Raw genomic sequence first — 10,404 nt, forward strand, 5'->3', positions numbered from 1 at the left:
CTTCAGACGTCCCACCCCCATCTGTTCCGCTTCAGGACCTCCAGAATTAGTGTGGGCCCTGGGGTTACGTGCTTCTGTCTGATGCCCTGCCCCCGCCCCCCAGCCTAAATAGATCCTTTTAAGGGGTAAGGTGGGTGCTGGGGAAATGCCCCTGTCTGAAGCCCTGGGTCCCTCAATAGCAGCTTGTGTCTGCTCTAAGGTGCCAGGGGAAAATCTACATTTTGCAGACACTTGGCAATGGCCAAACCCACGAGGTGAAGCTGTGCCAAGTGCCCTACTCACTCTGGAGTCCAACACGGGGGAACACCTTGGGATGGGCTTTGAAGGCTTCAGACTCCTGATGACGACTTGAGGGTGGAGCAGACACTCAAATGTGGATTTAAGAGGATAAAAGGAAAGGGATTCTCTGGGAAAACATCCAGGCAGAAGACACCACCAGATTTTTCCTTCTGATGGGAGAAGGTCTCTACCTTGCCCTCTTGAGCCCCTTTGGTGCCTCTCCTCCTAGGACAGAGGCATCCTTGATTCTGGCAGATAGGTGTAGCCACTTAGTTCTGTGAAATAGGTCTAGACTTAGGTCGGTGGTGGCGACTTAGAAAAAAGCATCCTGCGCAGAAAGGAACATCAATCAGATGCCTGCTGGCAGAAACGCCTGTCAATCAGCCAGATCTCCTGACTAACGCCTGTCAATCAGTAGGATCCCCTGGCCAATCCTGGAGTTCAGCCAACTCCCCTGACCAACTCCTAGGGGGCAAGGGACCCTAAAAACACCTTTTCCTGTCCCAAGTCCTTCCCTTCCTGCTGTAAGCCCCATAAAAGTCCAGTCTAGTCGAGCTCTCAAGCAGTTTCTCCTGTCCCCTCTGTGGGTCTGATCGAGTTCTGCCCGGGAGTGATATCTCAATAAAGCCTGGTTCAGCAGCCTTTTTAAATCTGCCTCCTTTGGTCGCTGCCCACCTCGCCTGATCTGACATAGACAATAACAGGAGTGTACATAAAAGATCAGAATCATGATTATTTATTAAGCACCCAAAGGTACATGTCCCCCCACTCAGGGAACATCCAAAAATAAAGCCCTTGCCTGTCCTCAGAAGAATGTAGACTCCACAGCAGGTGTTGGCCAACCTTAGGAAGTCCATGAATAGTCCTCTGGGAGAACTGTCAATTGCCTGAGGTGGCTGGCAGAGTTTTGCATGTGCGTGACAGGAGCGTTTTTTTCCTAAGGAAGGAGGTGCCCAGCTTTCACTGGGTTCTCAAAGGGCCAGAATCTAAAAGTGGCACAGAATCTAGACATTCCGGTAGCTATTCTTTAGGTTAGTGTTTCCATCATAGAGGCTTAGGACTACCTGCATCATAATTACTTAGCATGCTTATTTATTAGCAGGTCCCTGGCCCCCACCCAAGCTCCTGAATGAGTCTTTCAAGGGTGGGGCCTGAGATGTTCTGTTTTGTCCTAGCCCCTCAGTTGATTTTGGCACATAACCAGATAGGAGGACGATTGTTCTTGGTACACATACATGTCTGTAGCAAAGGACTCATAAATAAAGACTTAGCATCAAAGTTGGGGTGGAGGTTGGGGAGCTGGTCCCTTGTGTCTGTATCCTCTCCTTGGGAGAGAACCCCAGATGTAAGCTGCTTGTTGGTGGTGGGAGGGTTGGAAATCCCATCGGGATGTGTCCCCACTCCCATATGTGACACTAATTGAGCTGGAATGTCCAGAGGGAGGGCATGCCAACCAGCCAAAGACACAGGTGTGGCTTTTGTCTGAGAATTCTTGAGTTAATCCTTTTGTATGGGGTTCCACCCCAAATCCACAACTTCCTGTGTCTCTCTAGACAAACCAGTCCCAGGATCTTTCCTGGACCCCACAAAGCTGACATGTCTGCCTCTCCTCTCCTGGCTGGACCCAGTGGCCCTTTCTCATGGAAGACACTGCTAGGGCAGAAGCATCCAAAGGCCTCTACCTTCACCTTCTCCACCCTGTCTTCATTCCTCCTCCATCCTCTCCCGCACCTCTGCAGGAAGACCCTCATAAAGGGTATCCTCCACCAGCAGTCCCGCCTTCTTGAGTCCCGTGCAGCTGCCGAGTTCTTCTGGCAGTGCCTCCAAACGGTTGCCCTTGAGCTCTAGGCGGCTGAGGGCCCTGAGGGCAGCAATGTGGGGTGAGAGGTGGCTCAGGTGGTTGTAACCCAGAAGCAATGTCCGAAGCTTTCGGCAGAAGAACAGCTCCTCTGGCAAGGCCTCGAGGGCATTGTAGGAGAGAGCCAGGTGCTGCAGGTTCTGGAGGAGACCCACCTCGGGTGGCAGGGAACGCAGCCCATTGTGCGACACATCCAGCAACCGGAGGCCAAAGCACAGGCCGAGCTGAGTCGGCAGGGTCTCAAGCTTATTGTGGCTGAGATAGAGCTGCTCAAGGCTCCTGAGCTTCCGCACATGCTCGGGGATATAGGCGATCTGGTTGTGCCACAGCCTGAGTGTGACCAGCTTCCGACAGTGCTGGAAGCTAAGGATCTCCTCGATGGACCGCAGATGGTTGTCTTTGAGGTCCAGCTCCTGCAGCGCACCTAGGCTGAAGATGGCATGGGGGATGCGCTCCAGCCCGCAGGCCACCAGCTCCAGCTCCCGCAGTACCACCAGCTTCTTGAGGCTGTTGAGGGCAAGCAAGCGGGCCCCGTCATTGTGCAGACTGAGCCGCTGCAGGTGCCCTGCCACATCAGTCACGCTGGCTGGCACCTTCCCGGCATTGCTGCGTAGGGACAACACTTTGAGCTGCTTCAGCTCCCGGAGGCTCTCAAGGGTGGCAGCCCGAGCCAGCTCTGGAGGAAACAGTCCCTCTAGGTGCAGCTCCTCCAAGCCACGCAGCCCGAACACCCAAAGGGGCACTTCGCGGAGCTCTTCGCATTTGACGCGGATCACCTTCAGGCGGTCCCGCAGAAAGATCTGTGAGGAGAAGGGCAGCCGGGCAGGAGAGTGGAGCAAGCTGAGCTCCTGAAGGTGAACCAGCTGCGAGAGGCCCGGGGGGAAGGTGATATCACAGATGGCCTCCAGCCGGAGCGCCTCCACCTCACTGAGCTCGAAGACAGTGTCTGGCAGCCCAGGGAGCATGCAGAGGGCCAGCTCCAGCCGGCCCCACGCATTGCGCTGCAGCTTCTGCCGAAGCTTCTCAGGTGTCCACTCGTGGTTGAGGTTGAGTTGCTTCAGGCGGCTCTCACTGACCTCTGAGAGGAAGACAGCGAAGCGCTTGGAGTAGAGCGAGTCATACTGGTCTATGAGGTGCAGCATGAAGGCAAAGTCGTTCTTGACGTCAGGGATGTCGTTCATGCCTGTCTCTTCCCGCACAGAACGGAAGGAGTACTCCTTGAGGGGCCGGTGGAACAGCCAATAGAGGGTGTACAGGCAGGTGATGCCATAGACGCAGACGAAGGAGATATAACAGAAGGCCAGCTTGGAGAAGAGGTGGGCCTTGGTGTGGTTGCAGCAGAAGCTGGCATACCCGGTGACTTCTGAGGTCTCCACCCGACAGGCCACCAGAAAACTGATCTTCTCCACATAAACCAGGTTGTAAACCAGGATGGCTAAGAACTTGCAGACTTTGAGCACCGTCTGCCGGATGTACATGGTGTAGAGGATGTCACCCTCTTCCACGTGCACCCGGAATTTCTTGACCTTCTCAAACAGGGCTTTGGCCTGCTCGCCCTCCTTTTTGTCCAGCAGGGTGACGGCAGGGGGTTCAGTCACCACCTTCTCAGGCTCTGCCAGCACCTTTTCCTTCTCTCCCTCACCTGTCTTCCCTGTCCCTGTCCCTGCTGTGGTCACCACGGTCGCTGCAGCCCGTCCGGCAGCCGGGCCCTTGTGGTTCTCTCCAGAGACCTCAGACAAGGCCCGTGTGGTCCACGGTGAATCAAAACACTTGCCCAGGATGGAGATGAAGTGTTCGATCTTGGAGCTGGTGCCAGGGAACTTGAACCAGAAGCTGGTGCAGACCATGAAGATGAGTGTGTGGATGACCACGAGGTAGGGAAAGTACTTGGCGTACCAGTGGAGGGCGGTCTCGTAGCACAGCTGGTTGATGAAGCTGTACTGCTGCAGGTCCAGGTTGTTCTTGAGGCCGCTGAGCTGCTGGAGACCTCCCATCTGCTCGGAGACCCCCCGAGGCAATAGTTGCCGGCACGGAGCCTCTGATAGGTTCTCCCGGGGTTCATGACTGGGCAGACAGATGATCTTGTCCTGTGTCACCTGAGAATGAGGAGGTGGCAAAGCAGAGTGTTGGGATCATGAAGCAGGGGGCAGGGGACAGAAGCAGGCTGAAGGTAAGAGATCCTGGTCCTAGACCCTGGCCAGCTGGCTGACTGTGGGGGACGGGTGCTAAACCTCCACATCGGTCCTTGTCTGAAAAAAAAGGAGTTGGGTTGGATTGTGTCCCTCCCCTCAAAAAGATGTTGAAGTCCTCAACCTCCAACCCCTTGTGAATGTGGCCTTCTTTGGAAAAGGGTCTTTGCAGAAGTAATCAAGATGAGGCTGTGAGAGCGAACCCTAATCCAGTAGGACCGTGTCCTTATAGAAAGGGGACGTTTGGACATAGACACAAGGAGAATGCCACGAGATTTCGGGGCTGCCAGAGCCTAGGAGAAAGATGGGCACAGATTCTCCCTCACAGTCCTTGGAGGAACCCCGCTGCCTCGGCACCTTGGTCTCCACTGCCCTCTAGACCAACTGCACCGTAACAAGTTTCTGGTGTTCAAGCCACTCGGTCTGTGCTACTGGATGTCAACAGTCTTACCAAAGTCAGCAACCGCAGTTCTTTCTAGATCCCAGGGATAGACAGAGTGTTGTGAAAGCAGGGAACACCACAGGAGGACTCAGAGGCCACCCCCAGTGGTGGAGGGGAGGTAAGGGGCCAGAATCGGTCTGCAGGCGGGCAAGGGCTTTGACAGGAAGGCTTTTAGTGCAGCCTTGCCTCTCGATGGCCCGGTCCTTTACCTGGAGGGTACAGCCAAAGACCCCAATCATAAGCATCGCTATGGTGAGGTACTCGGCCAGCACATCCCACCAGGGTTTGAGCACCTTGAACGCCGGCTGCTGTTCCGCAAATTGCTTGAACTCGGCCACGGGGATCATCTTGCCTACAGCAAACAGGGAGATAGTGTAGAGAGATCATGAGGAAGAGGTGCCTCCCTGGCAGGGGGGCAGACATAGCCTGTGCTCCCTGACAGGAGCCATGTGCCCAGCTTCTCCTCTTCTCCTCTGATTCTCCTGCCCTGATCTGACTCTGTAGCCCTCTCAGAGCTCAATAGGGACAGTCCACAGGGTTCCTGTCCCCCGGCCTTCCCTTGTGGCCTTCTCCCCAAACCCAGCATGCCCCTCCCACCCTTGATGCTGGAAGCCCCCAAACACCCACTTGGGGCTGCCTGACTCCAGCCTAGAATCTCACTGCCACAGGGCAGGAGAGCGCCCCACAGCTCAGGACTTCCGGGGTGTGGGTCCCCCACCCCCTCCAGGGGTGCTCCTGGGCACCACCTCCAACCTCTAACCTGAAAAGCCGGCTGGCAGCCTGGCTGGAACCTGGCTCTGCTCTGGTTACCAGGGCCCCTGGGGTTAGGGAGTGGCCCAGCCCTGGGGGTGGTGTGTGACTGAGACACCAGAGTTTCTAAGGGGCTGTACCCAGCACCTGAGGTACAAACTAGAGACTGGGCTCTGTGAGGGAGGGGAGTGTTGGCTTGGCCAAGGGTGGAGGACCACAAGTGGAATGCTCCCGGGTGACACCTACAACTGGCAGGGAGCTGCACTGCCAGGCTCCCGGCTTCCGGCCCACTCCTCTGTCCCTGGCTTCCGTTTGGACCAAGGTATCATTACTGCAAAACAGTCTGGCCAGCCCAAGTCACAGATGGGGGCGAGGGGCACAAAGCTGGGACGCCACCCTCTGAGGCAGGCAGCCACTTGCCACGGCTCGGGGAGGAGAGCGCAGGGGTCCTTAGGCAGCTCACCCTTGCCAGCATCGGAGCTTACCCATCTCCATCACCTCTCTCTTAAGCAGGCTTCTAAGAGTCTCCTGTCCCCATCCTGTCACTGGGCACAGGCTGGATTAGGTAGAGAAGGGAAGCCCTGGCTCTTGTCTCATCCCTCAGCCAACTGTGCTCATACCTCTGCCTCCCTTTTTAGTCCCCATGTCCCCAAAGGTTTTGTAATGACTTCTGAGTGATAAAGTCAGGGTGGGGATGATGACACGGAATGCAGGTTTGCCCACCAGCCTGAGGGCTGGCAGTGCCTCACCACGAGACTCCCTTCGTTTCCTCTGAGGCTCCCACCTTCATATGGGGGGTCTGCAGGCAAGGAGCGCCCAGGGTCTTCCCATACATGATGGACACTCATGCCCGCCCTATTCACCAGAGTGCAGGATCCTCTCTCAGTGGCCCATCCCCCACGCTCACTAACACTCCCAGGCCTTCACCAAAAGCCAAGGAAGAATATTTCCAGCCTTCATCAGTAGCATCTAATCCAGAGAAAAGCCCAAGCAGCTCAGCAACCTCAGGGAATGACTGTACATGGTAGCCACCAAAAGGGACACCTGGGGACATTTTGGAGCACACACATTTGTGTATGAGGGAAGACCCAGAACAAGGGAGTGTTGAATTTCAGCCACTCGCCCAGGGTGGCCTTTGAGGAATGCTGTTTCGTTGCTGGGGACAGTGGCAGCAATGCCACCCACATACGCTGGTAGGAACCAACTCCTTGTCCTGGTCACCATTCACGACCCACCTCACATTGTTGTAAATTTCACCCCCTGCCTGCCCACCCTCCTGGGTGTACAACCACAGGCAAAAAGACAGAAACCCGGGCTGGGGATGTGGCTCAAGCGGTAGCGCGCTCGCCTGGCATGCGTGGGACCCGGGTTCGATCCTCAGCACCACATACCAACAAAGATGTTGTGTCTGCCGGAAACTAAAAAATAAATATTAAAGTTCTCTCTTTAAAAAAAAAAAAAAAAAAACAGAAACCCTCAGGGTCCCCTTGGACTTCTCAGTGACTCCAGGGGAGGCGGATGAATCGGAGGCGGATGCAGGGGATTATCATTATCCGTCTCCATGACTCAAACCTGTTGGTCCCAAACCTGCCATTAAATTTCCGCAGACACCAGGGTGCCCCCCCCCCACGTCTGAGCAGAGCTGGTGGCAGAGCCCAGAAAGAGGGGCTGATGGAACTGGGGTAGGGGCAGAAAAAATATGGCAACGGAGACCACACTCAATGTGTGCCATCAGATGTTCTCAATGCGTCCTTTCTCCCAACCTGGAGAGCTTGGGTGCTGGGCTCTTGTTTTCCAGACTTGGAGGAGAGATGTGACTTGTCAAGGTTTCCATCCCAATCCCCTCACCTGTCTGCTTGACGGCCCTCAATGCTCTGTCTCAGGAAGGCACCTCCCACAGTGATATGGCATCTCCACAAAAAGAACCCTGAAGGGGTGTTCCAGAAGGCCAGGACGGGGGCCTCACCATCTAGGACCACCAGGCCCCTCTCCTGGGCCTCACTCCTGCTCCCTGTCCCTGGGCCCCTCAGGCCTCTTGCCTCCTCATGATGTGGTGGTTAGTTTCCTACTGCTGGAGTAGAGGTGGGTGGGGGGTGGCGGGAGGCAGACCCCTCCTCACCCACAGCCAGGAAGAAACAGCAGGCTTTCCCCCTGGAGAGCACAAAGTTCAACTCCTGCTTTTTTCACAAGGGGAACTTGAGGTGGGGAATGGGGGAGCATAGCCCACTTAGCAGATCTCTGGCCAGCCTGTGGACTCAGCCCACCAGCACAGTTTCCAAGCTTCCCTTGCAGGAACTTGGGGTCTGGGGAGTGTTGAAGTTCAAAAATCTCAGAAAGCAGCTGGTGCACTTGCACCCCCAGTGGAAAGGCTCTGGGGCTTTGAGAAACTCGCTGGGACAAGTTGTCTGACCTCTCAGTCACCAGCAGCAGTACAGGATATGGAGATCGGGACCCTCGAGGTCCACCCCTGACGGTGGAAGGTTTCCTTACTTGGCTGGGTCTGCCTGGTTCCCAGGACAGGCGACCTTGGGGCCTGCCTCTGTTTGCGCACCCACCCGCCAGCTCCCGGTGTGTCCCGGACGTCCCGCCCAGGCCACAGAGTCTGCAGCACCTGAGCGATCCTCCCTCCGCGGGATTCCAGCGCCAGTCCGACCCCCACCTGGTCATCCCACGCCCGCCGGCGGGGAGCCCCTTACTCACAGCTCCGGGGTGGACGCCGGGCCCAACTCCTAGGTCTCTGGGAGCGGAGCAGCCGGGACTCCCGCAGAGTTCCCGGGCGGGTTCGCCAGGGTGAGTCAGGGCCAGCGGGCGGGCCAGGAGCCCGAGAGCCGCCCCGCCCCGCCCCGCCCCCGGACAGCTCGGCCCGCCTCGCTGGTCCACGCGGCTCTGGGCGCCACACGATCGCCGACAGGCCAGGGGTCGTCATCCTGCTCTGCCCAGGTGGGCACAGAGCCGGCCCCAGCGGAGGGGTTTAGGAGTCTGCAGTCCAGCTGCAAGGGGGGAAACTGAGGAAACGGGACGTCCTGGGCTCTGAAAACTACGTTATGGTCGTCTTTCTGGACAGGTGTCAGCAATGGGTGGAAATGTTTCCCCCAACCCTTACTTAAGGCACTGCCAGTTGGCCTCGAAGCCGACCAAGACACAGGTGACCAGAGTCTTCAGATGGAAGATGGCTCCTTTTTGAGGAGCAGAGGAGAGGGGGGGGCTTCCCTCTTCTGTTCTGGCCTTGGGGTAGGAGTTGGGCCTAGCCCAATGCAGCCAGCCCAGTGGGGGTTCTAGCTTGACTGTCCCTGTCCAGACTTATGGCCCACCCTCGGGGAAGTTGGGGCAGGCTGCTCCCAGATCCTGGGGGCTGCAGGGAGGGGCCAGAGAACTCTGGTAGCTGGGGATGGAGTTCTGGTCTGGGAACCCCACTTCTGGTAACCAAGACTTTGCCTTCCCACCACCACCCTAACCTTGCCGTCACCTAGTGGGGAGCCTGGCCTGGGTCACAGAATAGCAAATCAAGCAGACCTCTCTCTTTGACCTGGAGGCGGCCAGGTTTGAACTTTGATCTACTCTTGGTCTTAAAATCCCTTCACCAGGGAAAGCCCATCAGCCCCCTCCCCCATCGAGGAAAAGAAAATGTCTGAGACCGCCTGAGGCACTTAGAGCCAGGATCACCTAATCAAAGGCCCTCTGGGTACTACCACAGGCAGTCCAGAAACTTCTTGGGTGTTCTTTAGATTCTTTTGTTGTTTTGTTTTGTTTTGTTGGTGCTGGTGATGCAACCCAGGGTCTCACCTGTGCTACTCAAGCCACTCTTCTGCTGAGCTACATCCTAGACCCAGAGTTTCTTTTGGAGACAGACATCAAGTACACAAACAATTGCGGGAATAAGATAGTGCCAGATTCCGACAAGTGCTGTAGTTATAACAAATCAGGCTGAATCAGTGGCCCTGGAAAAAGTGTTCTGAGGACCTCCTGGAGGCACAGACCTTTCAGAAAGGTTGTCCTTGGGATCCATGCCCTGGAGGTTTGTTTGCAATCTATGCAAATGCTTCTCTCCTTGTGCAAGAATCCTAGTCAGTGGAGTAGCAGCCCTAGTCACTTGGCTTTTGCTTCCTGCTGGCCCTTGGAATGGTGCCTGACACAGCAGGCATTAATAATTGATTGATGGATGTGTGATTAATGGAAGGTTGTCTTGGTTTGATCTCCTCCAGCCTCACGCGTGGAGAGGAGGAATTTGATGCAAATAGTTTATCTGGCAGGTGATCCTGGGGATAAAGCAGCAGGGAAACGAGGAAGTGAGACTGGGAGGAGCAAGAAGCCAGTTTATTGTTAATGAGGATAAAAGGCAGGATAGTGCTGTGGGCAGTCTGAAGTCCACTGTGCTGGGGGAAATCTAGGAGATGATGGAGACACCTCCAGGTTCTTCCACCAAAGACGTGAGGGAATTGGAAGTACCTAGCCACCAGCCCATCTGTCATTGAGAGCTGTTCTGGAGACTGGCCCTTTGGCCCTCCCTGGGCATGGGCACTGAGAGTGCTCAGGGACACTGATAGGACTGCAGGGAACCTGCTGCAGTTGCAGATGTCTGAATGGAATGGCTGGGTTGTAGCTCAAATCCTGAAAATGCCTTCCAAGTGTTCTATGGGAAGCTCCCACTTCGCAATCCCATTCCTATGGCAACTTACCTAATGGTGATATCCAGGTTTTAAAAAAATTGGTAAAATACACATAACATGAAATTTACCATCTCCAGTTTCTAAGTGCACAGCTCAGGGGCATGGAAGACATTTATATTCTTGTGCATCCGTCCCCACCATCCACTGCCAGACTCTTGTTCATTTTGAAATTAACTCTCCCTCCCCCTCCCCGAGCCTTCACACCCACCATTCTACTTT

General features: G+C 55.7%; 1 protein-coding gene across 1 annotated transcript; it reads right to left on the reverse strand.

Moving 5' to 3' along the window:
• Positions 1-1,046: 1,046 nt before the first annotated feature.
• Lrrc8e (leucine rich repeat containing 8 VRAC subunit E) lies at positions 1,047-8,287 on the reverse strand. The gene is made up of 3 exons (XM_026411829.2): positions 8,219-8,287; positions 4,978-5,120; positions 1,047-4,233 (listed from the first exon to the last, which is right to left on the reverse strand). Exons 2-3 carry the CDS (start codon positions 5,113-5,115, stop codon positions 1,984-1,986), a joined length of 2,388 nt encoding a protein of 795 aa, XP_026267614.1. The 5' UTR covers positions 5,116-5,120; positions 8,219-8,287; the 3' UTR covers positions 1,047-1,983.
• Between the last annotated feature and the right edge of the window lie 2,117 nt (positions 8,288-10,404).

Source organism: Urocitellus parryii, chromosome 3 (genome assembly GCF_045843805.1).
Source record: "Urocitellus parryii isolate mUroPar1 chromosome 3, mUroPar1.hap1, whole genome shotgun sequence".
Taxonomy (NCBI): Eukaryota; Metazoa; Chordata; class Mammalia; order Rodentia; family Sciuridae; genus Urocitellus; species Urocitellus parryii.